The sequence below is a fragment of the Petromyzon marinus genome, chromosome 62 (assembly GCF_048934315.1).
Source record: "Petromyzon marinus isolate PM22_M1 ecotype Great Lakes invasive population chromosome 62, UKy_Petmar_22M1.pri1.0, whole genome shotgun sequence".
Classification (NCBI taxonomy): domain Eukaryota; kingdom Metazoa; phylum Chordata; class Hyperoartia; order Petromyzontiformes; family Petromyzontidae; genus Petromyzon; species Petromyzon marinus.
In genome coordinates this window covers 9,664,032-9,683,719 of record NC_133728.1, presented here as the reverse complement: position 1 = coordinate 9,683,719, position 19,688 = coordinate 9,664,032, and the positions used below count along the sequence as shown (strand labels likewise).

At 49.2% G+C, this 19,688-nt stretch overlaps 1 protein-coding gene across 1 annotated transcript; it reads right to left on the bottom strand.

Moving 5' to 3' along the window:
- Positions 1-12,856: 12,856 nt before the first annotated feature.
- LOC116955932 (UDP-GlcNAc:betaGal beta-1,3-N-acetylglucosaminyltransferase 7-like) lies at positions 12,857-18,445 on the bottom strand. Its single transcript, XM_076053724.1, has one exon. It carries the CDS (start codon positions 18,417-18,419, stop codon positions 17,448-17,450), a length of 972 nt encoding a protein of 323 aa, XP_075909839.1. The 5' UTR covers positions 18,420-18,445; the 3' UTR covers positions 12,857-17,447.
- Positions 18,446-19,688: the final 1,243 nt, after the last annotated feature.

Genomic DNA, 19,688 nt, shown 5'->3' with positions numbered 1-19,688 from the left:
TCACCATACTCACCAGCTTACTGATGCACTCACCACACTCACCGGCTTACTGATGTTGCACTCACCAGCTCACGGGTGTTGCACTCACCAGCTTACTGATGCACTTACCACACTCACCAGCTTACTGATGCGCTCACCACTCATCCACCCTCACCACTCTCACCGGCTTACTGATGCTGTCACCATACTCACCAGCTTACTGATGTACTCACCACACTCGGCAGCTTATTGATGCACTCACCACTCATCCACACTCACCACTCACCCACACTCACCACTCGCAATGCTCAGCTGCATACTAACCACGCACCCTCTTAAGAATACTCACCCCTTCACTAAACAATCCCACACACTCACCCTCTCTCCACACACACTCACCCTCTCTCCACACACACTCAGCCTCTCTCCACACACACTCACCCTCTCATACACACACTCACCCTCTCATACACACACTCACCCTCTCTCTCATACACACACTTACCCTCTCTCTCACACACACACTCACCCTCTCTCCACACACACTCACCCTCTCTCCACACACACTCACCCTCTCATACACACACTCACCCTCTCATACACACTCACCCTCTCATACACACACTCACCCTCTCATACACACACTCACCCTCTCATACACACACCCTCTCTCCACACACACTCACCCTCTCTCCACACACACTCACCCTCTCAAACACACACTCACCCTCTATCTCATACACACACTCACCCTCTCTCTCACACACACACTCACCCTCTCTCCACACACACTCACCCTCTCTCTCCCACACACTCACCCTCTCATACACACACTCACCCTCTCATACACACACTCACCCTCTCATACACACACTCACCCTCTCATACACACACCCTCTCTCCACACACACTCACCCTCTCATACACACACTCACCCTCTCTCTCACACACTCTCCCTCTCATACAAACACTCACCCCCTCATACACACACCCTCTCTTTCACACTCTCTCTCATACACACACTCACCCTCTCATACACACACTCACCCTCTCATACACACACTCACTCTCTCACACACACACTCACCCTCTCTCCCACACACACTCACCCTCTGTTTCAGACACACTCACCCTCTCACACACACACTCACCCTCACCTGTGTCAGACACTGGGCAGCGAGCTCGCCTCCGAGTCAGCTCACCGCCACGGGGGAGGGGGGGGGGCGTATAGGTTCGACTCCCGGTAGCAGTGGTCACCTGTGCTGGGGCGGGGATAGGGGGGGGGGCGGGGATGGGGGGGGGGAGTGGGGGGGGGGCTGCCACGGCCATTGCGTCCCGGCGTTAAAAAAAACCACCAATGTCTGTGGGCTTCTAAAATTGTCCACGGCTGAATCCTTTTGTAAATAAACACTCAGCCACCCACCGACCCCGTGTCGTTGACGCGGTGTGGTCACGCACACGCACCGAGACCCGCCATTTGCCACGAAGTGCCGGTGACGTCACCACGGCACTTGTGCCAGGCTATGTGCACGTTAAGGCCACGTGAAGTGTCGAACACCCGCTGGCAGGAGGTCTCGGGACAGATCCAGCAGGTGCCGTGGGTTGACCGACTGAGATGACCGCCCGGCGCTCCGCTCGTTGTTGTGAGCGTCGCTCCTCTGCCCTCCGTTGTTGCTGGAGGACGACTGCCTCCAACTGCCCAGTAGCAGCGTCCTTCACGAGCCTCCTCCAAAGAGGCCGATCTTGATACTGTTGGTACCAGTCGTTGGCAAGACCACTCAGCTCCACATCCTCCCGTACCGCATCAGCTCCATCTCTTCACCAGGCCGTGTCGTTCACGTTCAGCCCCCTCTATGCAGCCAAACAGAAGCTGCTTGGGCATGCGTTGGCTGGGCATGCGGGGCTGCATGACCCAGCCAAATGTAGCCTTGCCTGCCGGAGGAGCTCACTGATGGCAATGTGTCCAGATCGCACACGCACGCACAAAAAAGATACCCCGTGTAGCCTTAACAGACTGCCGGGGCAAGTGCTGTTACTGATCACCTATGAAGGCTGGCACGGCACACGAGGGGGTGGGTGGCCAGCACCACGCCCGGCTGCCTTTGTCTCCTCCGTGGCAATTTTACACGCCGATATATACACACACACAGTTATACACAGATATACACACATACAAAGATACACAGGCACGCACGCACACGCCGATAGACACGGATACGCACGCACACGCAGATATACAGGCACGTAGATACACACTCGCACAGATACACATGCACGCACATGCCGATATAGACATGCTGTTACTGAACACCTATGAAGGCTGGCACGGCACACGAGGGGGTGGGTGGCCAGCACCACGCCCGGCCGCCTTTGTCTCCTCTGGCAATTTTACACCGCACCGGTTACTCATTTTAGGCTGAGTCGACCTAGGGGAGGCTCCGGACCGGTTCAGATAATCATCACTGTGTGTTGGCCATGAGCGGGAATCGAACTCGGGTCGCCGGGTTCGTAGCGCAGCGCACTGACCGCTCCACGACGCACACACAGGCGTACACACAGGCGTACACACAGGCGTACACACAGGCATACACACAGGCGTACACACAGGCATACACACAGGCGAACACACAGGCGTACACACAGGCGTACAGGCATACACACACAGACGTACACACAGGCGTACACACACACAGGCGTACACACAGGCGTTCTCACAGGCGTACATACACACACACACGCATACACACAAGCATACACACATACACACACACAGGCATACACACACAGGCACACACACAGGCATACACACATGCACGCGCGTTCGGGCTCGCGATCTTAGCACTCCAAACGAATCGCCGTGGGCCTTGGGTGGGCGGTTGAGAGGGCCGGTGATTGAGGCTGACAGGTAGCAGCTCCTACGCCTGAACACGGAGCGCCGCGGTGGCTCGGGAGATGTTAACGCCAAATGAAGATTGATGTTAACTGCCTCGACCGGTATACAGGGGGGGGGCATGGGTTAGATCCTGACCCTTGACGCCTGCTGTATATTTGGAGTGTGCGTGTCTCTCTCTCTCCCCATGGTAGCGTGGATTTTGCTCCGGGTCCTCCGACTTTTTCCTCCACGTTTCGAATCAACGTCGCGCGTTTCGGAGTATTTGGCTGCTACGCATTTCCACGCAATGATGAGCCACCTTGTCGCGCTATCAATTGTGATGGCCAGGTCGCTTCTGAAAAAGAGCTACGTAGCTCAGTACGATTTTTATCTTGTCGATTTAAAGCTTTCGTGACTGCAAGGATTCATCTTCTTTGGTTCTTTCGGTAAAGTCACGTAGAATGAGAATAAAATAATAAATTAATAAAATAACACAATAAAAATTTTCACGACGTTTCGGCCACAACACAAGTGGCCTTCTTCAGGTCAAAGGAACAAACCTGTCGATTGAAGCTCTGTCGTCCCGACAGGTCTGTTCCTTTCACCTGAAGGCCAATTGTGTTGTGGCCGAAACGTCGTGAGAATTTTATCGTGTTATTTTATTAATTTATTATTTTATTCTCATTCTACGTGACTTTACCGAAAGAACCAAAGAAGATTTTTATCTGGTTCAATAAAAAAAGTTTAGTTTTAGTTTAGCGTGCACGGCCAACGGCAGGGGGTGAGGTGGTGGTGGTGGTGGTGCTGGGCGCTGGATCGGCCACCGAACGGCACGGTAAAACAAATTTCCCGTCCTAAGCTCGCCAGCGTGTCGCTCCAACGAAGAGGTTCTGTCCCGTCCTTCCGAAAATGACCGCGGCACGCCTTCTGGTTGTGAGCTGTGGAGGTGGATCGATGGATCTCGGAAGCTGTTGCGAGCAGGCGACCTGGCCCACCACCCCCACCCCCTGCTGGAGTTCACTAAACACGGGAAGATGATGGAGGGGGGGGGGTAGCTGGGTCAGGCCACGTGGCTAAGGGCTGTGAGCGAGTCGCGTCTGTAAGGGGTCATGGGTGGGTAGGTGGGCAACAAAACCCACGCCGCCGGCCGTGTTCATCTCCCACAGTGTCGATGTGTTTTTGGTTTACGCACCAGGTGAACAAAGAGACCACATCGAAGCTGACAAGGATATCGTCAGGGGACAGTACAACGTCTTTGACCATAGAGACCAATTGGGCTGAGTTAAGTACTGCTGAGGTGGTCTTGCCAGTGAAAGGCAGCAAGGTATCTGACAGAAAACGGGCCAGTCTATAGGTAGGGGAGTTGATCGTGGATACGATGGGTCGTAGTGGGGTGCCTTCTTTATGGATCTTGCGTGTTGCGATGTAAAGTAATCTTCTGCGTTGTTTAGTATTTCTTTTTGGCAGTAAAGTAGCGCTTTATTAAAATGTAGCATGCATTGTCTGTTAATAATAATAGTACGTTTTGACTTGTAACTTTCGTGACTGCAGGAATTCATATTCTTGGTTCCTTTGGTAAAGTCACGTAGATAGAAAATAAAATAACTAATAAAACATTTTAAATGAAATTAAATATATATAAGTAATTAACACACTTGGACTGCGCCCTCGCCTTCAGCTCCACCTCTAGACCCCTCCCCCCCTCTCTCCCTATCTCTACCCCCTCTCTCTCCCTATCTCTACCCCCCCCTCTCTCCCTATCTCTACCCCCCCCTCTCCCCCTATCTCTACCCCCCCCCCTCTCTCCCCCTATCTCTACCCCCCTCTCTCCCCCTATCTCTACCCCCCCTCTCCCCCTATCTCTACCCCCCCCCTCTCCCCCTATCTCTACCCCCTCCCTCTCTCTCCCCTTATCTCTACCCCCCCTCTCTCCCCCTATCTCTACCCCCTCCCTCTCTCTCCCCTTATCTCTACCCCCCTCTCTCCCCCTATCTCTACCCCCCCTCTCTCCCCCTATCTCTACCCCCCCCTCTCCCCCTATCTCTACCCCCCCTCTCCCCCTATCTCTACCCCCCTCTCTCTCCCCCTATCTCTACCCCCCCCTCTCTCTCCCCCTATCTCTACCCTCACTTTCTCCCCCTATCTTTACCCCCCCTCTCTCCCCCTATCTCTACCCCCCTCTCTCTCCCCCTATCTCTACCCCCCTCTCTCTCCCCCTATCTCTACCCCCCTCTCCCCCCTATCTCTACCCCCCTCTCTCTCCCTCTATCTCTACCCCCCTCTCTCTCCCCCTATCTCTACCCCCCCCCTCTCTCTCCCCCTACCTCTACCCCCCCCTCTCCCCCTATCTCTACCCCCCCTCTCTCTCCCCCTATCTCTACCCCCCCTTTCTCCCCCTATCTTTACCCCCCTCTCTCCCCCTCTCTACCCCCCCCCCCCTCTCTCTCCCCCTATCTCTACCCCCCCCTCTCTCTCCCCCTATCTCTACCCCCCCCTCTCTCTCCCCCTATCTCTACCCCCCCCTCTCCCTCTATCTCTACCCCCCCCCCTCTCTCTCCCCCTATCTCTACCCCCTCTCTCTCCCCCTATCTCTACCCCCCCTCTCTCTCTCCCTATCTCTACCCCCCCTCTCTCTCCCCCTATCTCTACCCCCCCCCTCTCTCTCCCCCTGTCTTTGCTCCCTCCCTCCCCCCATTTGTCTCCGACATTTGCGCTGGCTGCCCCGCCCACTCTGTAAGCCCTTATAAGGAGTTGCATTTGGAGGCTTGCCCCCTCTTTTCTCTCCGTCTGATGAAGACCGCTTGTGTTGCGATCGAAACGTCGTGGGTTTTTTGCTTGTATTATTTTCAATTTATTATTTTATTATCTGTTATTTTAATTGCATTTTCTATCTACGTGACTTTACCGAAAGAACCAAGAATAACAATAGTACATGTTTAGTTGTGTGCTCTATGGAATGCAATGCGGAATGAGGTCCTAAGCAATGAAAGTCGTGCAGGAACGAAGCCACACGGAATGAAATCGTCGTGCGGAATGAAGTGCGGAATGAGGTCGTGTGGTGCCACAACAGCGAAGCCACTCCGCCGAAACCGGGGCCGTCGCTGTGCTGCTGCGACCGAGAAGCCACCCGGCTCCCGTCACAGCACTTCCCCCGCCACCCCCCACATAAACACACACACTCACATTCACGTAGGGCCTCGTGGGGAGGAGGGGGCACCTTTCCTGAGTTTTTACCCGAGAGACCCCCTCGTGGGGGTGCTCCACGGTTTCTCAGGGTCAGGGAATTGGCAGGCACCCCCCCCCCCCCAGGCCAAATGGCACTGCGGCGCCGTGGCTTAACTTAGAATTAAATGACCACGGCGAACTCGCTGAGAACCGCAGTGAGGAAATGCCCAAGACACACACGGACCAGCAGGCAAGTGAGGAGCGGGGCAGCGTGGGTTAAACGTCTCTACCCGTGATGCACCGCGGATTAACGTCTCTACCCGTGATGCACCGCGGATTAACGTCTCTACCCGTGATGGACCACGGATTAACGTCTCTACCCATGATGCACCGCGGGTTAACGGCGATGATGCGGCACCGGCTCGCTTATTGAGTCGGTGAACTTGGTTAAACAATGGGGGGGCGGAGCGTCGGAGAGGGGGGGGGTGATCGGATTGGATAAGAGGCCAACGGGACGGCGGCGCGCATGCTTTGAAGCCGAGCATAAAAAGGGACGATTTTGGAAAGCACGGGATCGTTTTCGCTGGGGATCAACTGGAGACGGAGCGAGGAGCCGTCATCTCACTGTTACTCGCACGTCCGTGAGACGGGTCAGAGAACAGCCAGATTCCGTTTACAGCATCATCTTTCCGCGACCCCCGACACTGCGAGGTCGGACCGTAAGTACAACGAAGAGAGGTAAGACAGAGGGGCGAAATTCTGAGAGAGAAATTGAGAATAGAGAGCGGACAGGCCAATTAAGTATCAGATAGTAGAGGGATAGGTTAGACCTGTCCTGCTCGTCCGCACTGACACGCGCAGTTGGGTTTGTTTATTCGTGGGGAATAAATCGTCAGTGGAGTATAAACCGTGTCGTGTTGTGTCTGTGAGTGCGAAGGGGAGTGCGTGGTGTGGTGAGCCTGCGCGCTGTGGTTTCTGTGTTTACGCACGGGTGTGTAATTTCGCCCACGTGTGCGCGCTCGCCAACGTACGTTAACCCCGTGAGCCTGCGCGCAGGGGTGTTTCTGTGTTTACGCACGGGTGTGTAATTTCGCCCACGTGTGCGCGCTCGCCGCGGCACGTTAACCCGTGAGCCTGCGCAGCTCGCCGTGATTGTAAAGTGGTTAGTGCAGCCAGTTAAATCATGCCCCGAGGAGCAGCAGCGAAGGGGGGAGCGTGGATAGGGGGTTCAGGAGAGTTAACAACATTCTGGGGGGGGGGGGGGGGAGGAGATCCCGTGTGGGTGGCAAAGGGACACAGGAAAAGTCGTATGACATAATAATTTAAATGTATAGTTGAACCTTATGGGAGACGGGGGGCAGTCTCCCTAACAGTTGCGTGAAAATGAAATCGAGAGAATGATCGCTCCAATTTCGACCGGCTCAGAACACCACCCGCCCACCCCTCATCCTCCGCCTGCCCGATCCCCGAGGAAAAAAAAAATCGCTTGCTTCACGGATGTTGTTTCAGCCTGTACGGGTGAATCTGCTCCATCAGCTTAAACTGTCCTTGCCATCAGTTGAGAGAAGATAGGCACAGCCGGGGGGGGAGGGGGGGGGTTGAATCAAATGTTCGAAACACCCCTAACACACGTAAAGTCGCTTAACGAGGCTCTAAAATGTATTCACGCACCCACATTGCTTGAAGGAACGTATACATTTATATATTGTCATACCTGGCAACCCCTTATCAGTGCCTTACCTTATTACAGACAAATTAATACCTTATTGGTCACCCCGTGCCCCTTATAAACCTCAACGTTCATCCGACAAAGTCCCATTACAAGGGAGAAACACAAACAAATAGACATTTTGTTTTGCCCGTATTGAAACGGCTGTACGCCGCATGGACCTAAAAACTCAGTTTCCCTGTTCAAGAACACGTGGGTAAACCTTATGGGTTGACACGGTATTATATCAAGGTCCTTAAGATTCTACTGATCTCCAAGTGCTCAGCACTCCCAGGTCTAGGGTTGCGCTCGTTTGGTGATCGGTGCTTTTGTTAGCCTGGCACCCGAGCTTTGGAACGCCTTGCCACTCGAAGTCAGGCAATCGGAGTCGGTAGATTCCAAGTGTGAAAATAAGATTAGGTTTTTACCCTTTCTGGAAAATAAAACAGGTGTTAAGATGTTCAAACCACCAACTGGATACCTTTTGCAAGGATTACTCCTTGGTTCTTTCGGTAAAGTCACGTAGAAAATGAAATCAAATAATAATATAATACGACGTTTCGATTGCAACACAAGCAACCATCATCAGGTAAGAATGAATTATAAAAAAAACGTAGTAAACTTAGAAATATAATGCAATACAACACAGAGAGTCGACTAACACAACAGTCAACATCCCACCTGGTTGATTACATTATTTCAAAGAGTGACAAACAGAAAGACAGCGCCACTGTGTTGAGGCCTTAAATAGAGAGAGGGGGGAGAGGTTGGGGCAGAAAGAGAGGGGGGGGGAGATTGGGGTAGAGGACAATGAGAGAGTTGCGTGGAATTCCGGACCATAGTGGCCGGAGGAGAGACAATGGGCTATAAACAAACCAGTACGGTAATAGAGCAAGAAAATCGGAAGTTTGAGAAAGCAAATTTAGTAAAATTAGGAAGTGTAATGTAATGCAACACAGAGAGTCGGTTAACACACATCGCATAGCCTGGTTGATTACGTTCTTCCAAAGATTGCTAAATTAGAAGTTAAGTGTGAAACGGAAGGAATCAAGAACTGCATTAACGACACAGTGCTTGTGGTGAACATGCAAACAAATATGCCCTGATAATTCTAATGTATGCACTGTCGTTGAAACTGTTTGGCCTACACCAGTTGTATTAACAGAAAAGGTTAAACCTATTCTTATTTTTCAGATATATTCAAGTCTGCTTTGAAAACCCATCACTTTGAAGTGGCATTCCCTCAGTTTGCTCGGTTGCCCCTGGGTTCTGTTTTTGTTTCCTGCTTTTCATGCATTGGCGCATCGGGCTCCGAGGATGGAATGAGAAATAAATTAACCTCGTGGCGGGACCCCGGGGTCCCATAAGCCCCCGGCTCTCGCATAAACTGCGTTGCGACATCATTTTATGTCTGTTGAAGGCGACCGACGCGGCAATCTATTCTTCTCGACGAGCTCTACACGAGGCGCTAATCAAAGTTTCAAAGTTGTGTTTATGACTACGGCAATTTTGGCAACGACCCGGGTGCTTGGTGAAGAACGAGAGGATTGATTTCTGGTGGGTGTCACGGCATTTATGTGCGAGGTGGGACGGAGTCGCCAAAAATAAATAAATTAATTACGATTTTGCGTTCTGTTTATTCGGGACCCTGGGGGTCCCGCCATAAGGTTCAATTTTAATTATTATGTCATACGACTTTTCCTGTGTCCCTTTGCCACCCACACACGATCTCCCCCCCCCCCCCTAGAATGTTGTTAACTCTCCTGAACCCCCTATCCACGCGCCCCCTATAAACACAAGCTCTCACCCATCCCGAGCAATCCCTTTCATCCGCACCGAGACATGTACTGCACCTTCCGAATTAGCGCGGTTTTTACTACGTACGGTGCGCGAAAGAAGTTCAACGTACCGTACAGTACGTATTCAAGCACCCCAAAAGTTCAAGCATCCCTCCTATCTCAAGCATCCCTTCTATCTCCTCCCCATTCGCATTCTTTATTCAGTTTTCCCCCACCCCATCCCCAGAAACCATCGGCGCCGCATTGTTAGCGGGGGCTTGTGTGCGTCGCTTAGCCTCATTGGAAAAACAAATTTAAGAGCAAAAATGAGGAGAAAAAACAGAAGACTGAATTAACGGCATTCGTCAGTGGCTCCTTTTGGAGTCGGTGGAGTCTTCTTCGTGCCTTCAGGGATACCCGATGGTCTGAGTGGCCTTCCACCCCGCTGGGATGATGGCGGACGCACGGATGTTCGTGGAAGTCCAACACGTAGGAGGCTTTCGCGACCAACGTCATCCATGATAGAGTTGTTTTGGGTTAGATCGCGTAAATATAAATGTTTCGTTAAACATCTAAATGCGTCGCGTGATTTATATGTATACATTAGCCCCCCTCCTCTGGCCGTCGCACCTGATTGGCTCACACGTGACAACATCACATTTCCCCCTCGATTTAAGACCGAAACAGCAGGAGGATTTCTCCAACTCTGGCCGTCGCCTGATGATGCTGGTTGTTGTAATTACTGGCGAAACGTCACGGTACTCAAATTGTAAATGTCGTGGATTTACTCTTCACGTGACAAACCTGGCTGTGCCGGGCTTCACAACGCATTCATATTTACGCACTCTAACCCCAACCGCACTAATCGGAGGTGCTGATGGGGGAAGGACAACAAACTAAGCGCGCATAATATTGGTCGCGAATGTCTACGGGTTAAACTAAACACGTGGTTGAACCATCCCTGCCCCGCTGCTTTTCCCAGCCTTTTGTGTGGCAACGGTGTTAAGTCTGCCTCATCCACAAGAGGATGGGTGTCGGCAAAGGCAAGCAGTCCAGTTATTTTTGGACTTTGTCACCTGATGTGTTTTTTTTCCCATCAGCGTGTTGGAGTTTGCGGACCAGCTGCACGTTGAGCTTCCTTCGTGCTGTACATAGCCAACCGCAATAATCGGAGGTGCGGGGGGCGGAGGGAACAACGAACTAAAGACGAAAAATCAGTAAGAAAGAAATACGTTTTCAAATCTAGATAATTTAAAGGTGCGTAGCTCCGGCGGATTCCTCATATCGGAGGGAAGAGCGTTCCAGACGGCCGCAGAAGCGCATCTGAAAGCGTGCTATGCGGTGACCGTCTTTGTTCGACGGCCAGCCAAAAGCCCCTGCTGCTGCGAGGACGGCCAGTTAAACTAAACTATTATTTTTATTTTACCAGGTAAGGCCCACTGGGCTGTATAGCTCTTTTTGAAAAGCGACCTGGCTATCACAAATGATAGCCCAACAAAGTGGCTTATCACGTGGAAATGTATGCACGTTTCTAAATGTGGAGTGGAAAACCAGAGGACCTGGAGAAAAATCCACGTGACCACGGGGAGAACACGCAACCTCCAAATATACAGGCGTCAGGGTCGGGATCGAAACCACAACCTCCTGTATACCAGGTGAGGTAGTTTACATCTCGCCACCATGTCACTCTTTAAGAGGTTCTTGAGCTATGACATGGACAAGTAACAGGATAGCCATTGTCTTTGAGAAACGATATGGTACATTTTGACACATATATACAGTAGACTCGATTATCCGCTTGCGGTTTTTCCGATTTGCAGATTAACCATGCACCTGAAATTATGACGTAACTTAACTCGTGGATTTTCCCTGAAGCCCAAATTAATAATCTAAAAACAGTTATACATTGTTATTCTTGGAAATGTTTATTACAAGTCACATGCTTAAAGCGAACAAATATGTGCTCCAGTTCATCCGAAATCCACGTGATCGCATCTCCAATACAGTAGTTGATTGATTTTGATTGACGTGGCTCTGCTCTCAACCACTGAGTGGGCGGGAGTCTTCTACGCTGGAGCCAGGAAAGTTTTATTATCACTGCAACATAGATCGGTCGATCGTGAGCATTCATTCTAAATCGAAAGCGAAGCAATCGAAATCGTCAGTTGTGCTTCATTTTGAGTTATTTATCTGATCAGGATTTTAAAAAAAATCTGTTTAAGTGAGTGTTTTTGCATGGACTTTTGTTAAAAAAAGAAACAAGATCAAAACATCCTTTAATACAAATTGTCGATTTGCTCGTTAACAAACTCAATTTTCTTAACTTAAAAATCACGTATACCTATATGAGTGTTTTTTTAATCACAGAGATCTGCAGAAAAACAATATTTTGGGATTATTCGCCGGGAAATCAAATCGAACCAGTAACGTCTTCAAAACAAGTCCAGCGGTGTTACTAACCATCACACTCCTCTACATTCGACTCGTGAACATCAGAACTTTCAGAGATACGGACAAACCTGTCCGTATGTCCAGTTGTTCGTTCGGACCGAGAGCCGCAATATATGGCGACGGTGGCATCTACATCTGAGGAACATCAAGAACCAGTGGCATCTACATATACAGGAGATTATACAACTTTTAAAGCCATTCCTTGTGTTTAGTGTACATGCCGTAAAACATGTTTGGAATCTTGATTTAAAGCTTGCGTGACTGCAGGGATTCATATTCTTGTTTCTTTCGGTAAAGTCACGTAGAAGGGAAACAATAAAATAATAAAAATATGAAACAATAAAATTCTCACGACGTTTCGACTGCAACACAAGCAATCATCATTAGGTGTGAAAACCACAGCAAGAAAATTTGAAAAAAGTGGCGGTTATTTTTAACGTTAGCACCACGGAGAACGATTTGGCAGTTATTCAGATGGACGAGCCCATCTATGTTCGGAAAAGAGGAAGGGGGAGACGAAAATAATGGATGCGGTCTGAAAACCACGGTAAGTGTGAACAATCAATTAATACCCGAAATGGTTTATCAAATCCTTCCAATGATTGCTAAGCCAGAATCCATCTTCTCGGTTGAAATTGTCTCTGTGTTTGTATATGTGGATAGCCTCATGAACGAAACTCTTATGGTAGCCAGATGGCTTGCAGAGAACCTCTGTCTTGGAGAAGTCAATGTCATGTGAGCCTACTGAATTATAACAGTGATTTGCCACGGCCGAGGTGTTGGTCCTACCGTGTTTTAGGTCTGCTTTGTGTTCACGGATGCGGTCCGAGACATGTAGTTTGGTTTCTCCAATGTAACTACTACCACAGAGGCAACTTAGTTTGTAGACGCCAGGGTACTGTATGTCCGGAATCACATCTTTTACAGACGAACTTAATCACGGATTTTATGTAATGTGTTGAATCGGACCTGGATCTTGTGTTCATTCAAGATTTTAGAGATATTTTTTGTGATCCCCGCAATGTAGGGTAAAGTGATGGTTTTGAATGGCTTCTCAAGAGGGTCCCTCTTCATGGTTGGAGTGATAGCTTTGCGGATTGTGTAGTCGGAGTAACCATTAGCCTTAAGAGCTTGGTGTACAGTGAGGGAAAAAAGTATTTGATCCCCTGCTGATTTTGTACGTTTTCCCACTGAAAAATAAATGATCAGTCTATAATTTTAATGGTAGGTTTATTTGAACAGTGAGAGACAGAATAACAACAACAAAATCCAGAAAAACGCATGTCAAAAATATTATAAATTGATTTGCATTTTAATGAGGGAAATAAGCATTTGACCCCCTCTCAATCAGAAAGATTTCTGGCTCCCAGGTGTCTTTTATACAGATAACGAGCTAAGATTAGGAGCACACTCTTAAAGGGAGTGCTCCTAATCTCAGCTTGTTACCTGTATAAAAGACACCTGTTCACAGAAGCAATCAATCAATCAGATTCCAAACTCTCCACCATGACCAAGACCAAAGAGCTCTCCAAGGATGTCAGGGACAAGATTGTAGACCTACACAAGGCTGGAATGGGCTACAAGACCATTGCCAAGCAGCTTCGTGAGAAGGTGACAACAGTTGGTGCGATTATTCGCAAATGCAAGAAACACAAAATAACTGTCAATCTCCCTCGGCCTGGGGCTCCATGCAAGATCTCACCTCGAGGAGTTGCAATGATCATGAGAACGGTGAGGAATCAGCCCAGAACTACACGGGATGATCTTGTCAATGATCTCAAGGCAGCTGGGACCATAGTCATCAAGAAAACAATTGGTAACACACTACGCTGTGAAGGACTGAAATCCTGCAGCGCCCGCAAGGTCCTCCTGCTCAAGAAAGCACATATAGATGCACGTCGGAAGTTTGCCAATGAACATCTGAATGATTCAGAGGACAACTGGGTGAAAGTGTCGTGGTAAGATGAGACCAAAATGGAGCTCTTTGTCATCAACTCAACTCGCCGTGTTTGGAGGAGGAGGAATGCTGACTATGACCCCAAGAACACCATCCCCACCGTCAAACATGGAGGTGGAAACATGCTTTGGGGGTGTTTTTCTGCTAAGGGGACAGGACAACTTCACCGCATAAAAGGTACGATGGACGGGGCCATGTACCGTCAAATCTTGGGTGAGAACCTCCTTCCCTCAGCCAGAGTATTGAAAATGGGTCGTGGATGGGTATTCCAGCATGACAATGACCCAAAACACACGGCCAAGGCAACAAAGGAGTGGCTCAAGAAGAAGCCCATTAAGGTCCTGGAGTGGCCTAGCCAGTCTCCAGACCCTAATCCCATCGAAAATCTGTGGAGGGAGCTGAAGGTTCGAGTTGCCAAACGTCAGCCTCGAAACCTTAATGACTTGGAGAAGATCTGCAAAGAGGAGTGGGACAAAATCCCTCCTGAGATGTGTGCAAACCTGATGGCCACCTACAAGAAACGTCTGACCTCTGTGATTGCCAACAAGGGTTTTGCCACCAAGTACTAAGTCATGTTTTGCTGAGGGGTCAAATATGTATTTCCCTCATTAAAATGCAAATCAATTGATAACATTTTTGACATGCGTTTTTCTGGATTTTTGTTGTTGTTATTCTGTCTCTCACTGTTCAAATAAACCTACCATTAAAATTATAGACTGATCATTTCTTTGTCAGTGGGCAAACGTACAAAATCAGCAGGGGATCAAATACTTTTTCCCTCACTGTACGTGCGTGAGTTCACTGGCTCTGTGTTCCTGGTCGAATATGCATTGGGCTGTATGGTGCAGAGTCTTGATGAGAGAATTCTTCTGGGATGGATGGTGGTGGGAATCCGGTTTCAGGTAAGCATCCGTATGGGTTGCTTTCCTCTAGCCAGTGGCTCATTGAACCATCAGGTCTCTTTTTTATTAGGACATCCAAAAAAGGTAGCTTGCCATCTTTTTCGACTTCCATGGTAAATCTGATGGCTGGGTGTATGGAATTGATGTGGTCGAGGAATTGGTCTAGAGCAGGCCGACCATGTGGCCAGATGACAAAAGTGTCATCCACGTATCTCTTCCATAAGGTCGGGCGTAGAGTGGCAGTCTGGATGGCGCCAGTCTCAAATTTCTCCATGAAAATGTTGGCTACAACCGGAGATAGGGGGGAGCCCATTGGGGTGCCCTCTGTTTGTAGAAAGTTCCATTCCAAGTGAAGTATGTATTGGTTAAGCAGTGTCTCACCAGGGGGGGTACCTCAGTGTTTAGTCCTTGATGAACCAAGTCTTCAATGATTGCGATGGTGTCAGGTACAGGAACCTTGGTGAATAAGGAAACTACATCAAAACTAACAAGCAGGTCGTCTGGGGACAGGGAAATACACTTGATTGTCGTTACCAGGTGAGTAGAATTTTGTACCACAGAGGTGGGTTTTCCAGTGAAAGGCCGCAGGATTTCAGACAGAAAACGAGCCAGTTTGTAGGTGGGGGAGTTGATAGTAGAGACGATGGGACGAAGGGGTGTGTATACTTTATGTATTTTTGGTAAGCCGTACAATCTTGGTGGCCTGGCAGCAGAAGGTTTCAACGAGAACTGTTTGGTTTGATCAATTAATGGGGTTGAATCAGAAATTATTTTGTTAGTTTGTATGACGAGGCTGTTGGTGGGATCTCTCTTCATTTTTGTATAGCTGTCATCGTTGAGTAATTCTTGAATTTTGTTGTTATATTCTAATATCCATGATGACAGTGGCATTGCCCTTGTCGGCTGAGAGGATGACAATGTCATCCCTATTTTTTTTATTTATATAATTCAAAACGCTCATCTTTGCTGAGGTTGTTAGCTGGCATCTTAGCGTTTTTGAGGGTTGCAGCGATTTCAGATCTTGATACGTCTGCAGCGATGTGACAAGCACTTTACTCTATATTGCGGGGATCACAAAAAAGATCTCCAAAATCTTGAATAAACACAAGATCCAGGTCCGATTCAACACATTACATAAAATCCGTGATCTGGTTCCGTCTGTAAAATATGTGATTCCGGACATACAGTACCCTGGCATCTACAAACTAAGTGCCTCTGTGGTAGTAGTTACATTGGAGAAACCAAACTACATATCTCGGACCGCATCCGTGAACACAAAGCAGATCTAAAACACGGTAGGACCAACACTTCGGCCATGTCAGATCACTGTTATAATTCAGTAGGCTCACATGACATTGACTTCTCCAAGACAGAGGTTCTCTGCAAGCCATCTGGCTACCATGAGAGATTCGTTCATGAGGCTATCCACATACACAAACACAGAGACAATTTCAACCGAGAAGATAGATTCTAGTTTAGCAATCATTGGAAGGATTTGATAAACCATTTCGGGTCTTAATTGATTGTTCACGCTTATGGTGGCTTTCAAACTGCATCCATTATTTTTGTCTCCCCCCTCCTCTTTTCCGAACATAGATGGACTCGTCCGTCTGAATAACTGCCAAATCGCTCTCCGTGGTGCTAACGTAAAAAAACTCCACTTTTTTCAAATTTTCTTGCTGTGGTTTTCACACCTGATGATGATTGCTTGTGTTACGGTCGAAACGTCGTGATAATTTGATTGTTTTATATTTTTATTATTTTATTGTTTCCCTTCTACGTGACTTTACCGAAAGAACCAATAATGTTTGAAATCGACAGGAGGAAAGTTGGACTTACGAACAGACCTGTGGAACCTAACTCATTCGTAAATAGAGGAGTCCTTGTATAAATACAGCAATCCCTCACCAACCGTGGGGGTTACATCCCTTAAAAAACTGCCGTAGTTGGCAAAACCGAGGCCTTGTCAGATATATTTGGGGTCATGGTAGCCATGGTCATGCTCGTCAAAGCCTAACCAGGTTGTCCTTTCCTCACTTAAACACAAATAAAATACACAACGTTATAAAATAAAAACAATGAACGTTCAAAGAACATAATTAAGGAAACAATAAAAATAATGTTACCTACCTTTAATACTGAGGGTTGAAATCCATGGTGATGATGATGACGTTGATGAGGTGATGGGAGAGGTGGTTGTGAGAAGGAAGAAGAGGGTGGCTTTGCCCACCCACGACCTCTACCTGGTGGTGGGAAAAGAGCGGTGGTGGAAGCTGGGAGACGAAAAGGCAATGCAGAGAAGGAACGCAGATGGGAGATGAGACGATGATGCATGGAGGAAAGGCAGATGGGAGATGAGATGATGCATGGATGGAACACAGATGGGAGATGAGATGATGATGCATGGATGGAACGCAGTTTGCGGGTGGATTTGAAATTACAAGCGCTGGGTTTGCCCGTGCTAATTTGCGGATACACAAAATTCCAAACCGGCACGCCGAAGGAAAACCGTGGATACATAAATACCGCGGATGCATCGAAAAGAAAGAAAAAAAGCACGGCTGGCGAGGGATTTCTGTCCACACCGAAATTTAGTGGAGGGCGCCCGCGAGAAAACCGTCGTCACTTGCCACAGCTAACACTGTATGGAAGCATTCTTGAAGTCCACCCACATGTCCAGCATTTCCTGGGGTAGGAACCTGTGGAATATCATGGAGGACCTGTAGATGCATAGGGGGCTCTTCTTCTCCACCCCCTCCTCCAGGTTTTCCGCCTCGAGGCCGAAGGTGCGGAAGCCCTCGTGCTGCGTGACGGCGAGGCCGGCCTTCTCCAGGCACATCCCGATCCACACGTCGTCGATGGGGAACGGCTTGATGTCGCGTGACACCTCGTGGATCCTCACGGCGGCTGCCCGCGACATCACGAAGCCGCCGCCGCTCGCGTAATCCGGGTACGTCCACCGGCGGTACATCTCGCGCGGCATGAAGTACTTGCTCTCGACGCTGCGTATCGGCGGCGCCTGCTGCTGCGTGCGCCCGACGAAGAGGGGCGCGGAGCCGTCGCGGCTGAACGTGGCGAGGTACACCAGGAGGTTCTCCACGTTAACGAAGACGTCGTCGTCCCCCTTGTAGACGTAGGCGACGGCCGGGCAGTAGGCCTCGAACCAGCGCAGGAAGTTGATGTCCTTGAGCGTGAGGTTGTAGAAGGAGTCGTGGAAGTCCCACTGGAGCAGGTCGCCGTAGAGGCGCGCCTCCAGGTCCACCATCCTCTGGACGCGCGCACGCTTGCCACGGTCGTCGTCGCGGCTGTCGGAGGGGGAAGGCGGCGAGGGTGGCCGCACGCCCAGCAGGAAGAGCGTGTGCACGACAAGGGGCCGCCCGTCGCCCGCCGTCGTCGTTGCCACGCCGTTGCGACCCCACGTGCGGCGGATGGCGTCGCGTCGGTCAAAGTTCGAGGGGCTGCTCTTGATGACGAGCAGCAGGAATGGACGCTGCGACTTTGGCTGCTGCTGGTCCGCGTCTCCGCCGCTGTTGTTACCGTCGCCACCACCACCACCGTCTCTGTCATCGCCTCCGCCGCCACACACCCCTGGGAAGTTGTGCAGCATCGGGAAGAGGCGGCAGTGGCGGTAGAGCACGTAGTCTATGGAGGGGGGACGGAAGGGGGGTGGGTGAGGGAATTGCGAGTGAGGAGGCAGGGTGGGAGGTTTAGGTGGATGCTGGGCGGAAGGGGCGCCGCGGTGACTAAGAGATGTTAACTACCTCGCCTGGTATGCAGGAGGTCTTGGGTTCCATCCCGACCCTGACGATGCCTGTGTAGCTGGCATGGGCTTAATGTAATGAATCACACGTATAATTGTGAATGGAGATAATGATGACCATGGATTGGACCCATAAATTCACGTGACAGCACAGTAGGCCATACCCACCAGTGGAGTAATCAATTCAGGGTATAGGGCACCCATTCAGTTTTGGGTGCTCACTACAGATAACATGCACAGATTTACAGCTCCGTTAAAACATAGCTCTATACAGGGTGCAACAATACCACAATAAACACAGAGATACCTTGACTTTCGACCACTTGACTTTCGCCGCTTTGCTCTTTCGGCCGTTTTAAATTCTAAGCACATTTCAAATTTCGTCCACGCGCTTTCCTCTTTCGTCAAATTCCATCCCAAACCTTCCACGATGTTCGCGCCACGCGCCATCTTTTTCGTTCAGTCTTTGAATGTAAGTCGTTCAGTGAGCATCTCTTATATTTCTGTTTATTCCTGTATTGTTAATACTGTACTTATTTATGTGATTATACTGTAAACAATTCATAGTTATTTTTGTGATAAAAGTCTAATACTACAGTGTTCATAGTTATTTTCGTAAAACACGTGTACAGTATCCATACTGTGCTTATTTTTGTGATTACTCTAAAGCACTTATTTTTATGCTTTAATATATTCATAATGGGTCCTAAGTGTGGTGATAGTAAAGCTAAAAGAACCCATAAGGTTCTCAATTTGCAAGAAAAGATTGACATTATTAAACTTAATGGGCAAGGCATGTTCTATGAACGTTTTAATATTGACTGTAGTTATTTGCATTACGTTTTGCGTCGGCCAAAATGCATTTACAAGCTAAATAAAGGCTCTGCTTTGACATTCGTTCATTTTTGACATTCGTCCATGCTCTGGTCCCTAAGCAGACAAAACTGTAAGGTATTCCTGTATCCCTCTGAGCTGCTCTGGAGACCACCTTGAGAAGATTCCATGGATGTGTTGACAATGATGGCGAACAAGTGGACACTCTTTGATTTTCTGAAGCTATTAACATACATTTGTTACCATGTTGCAGTGTATTATCTATTCTTTCTCCATTAAAAA

What these genes read in the sequence shown, in the direction of transcription:
- LOC116955932 (XM_076053724.1), bottom strand. Translation starts at nt 18,419, where the DNA reads ATGCTGCACAACTTCCCAGGGGTGTGTGGCGGCGGAGGCGATGACAGA.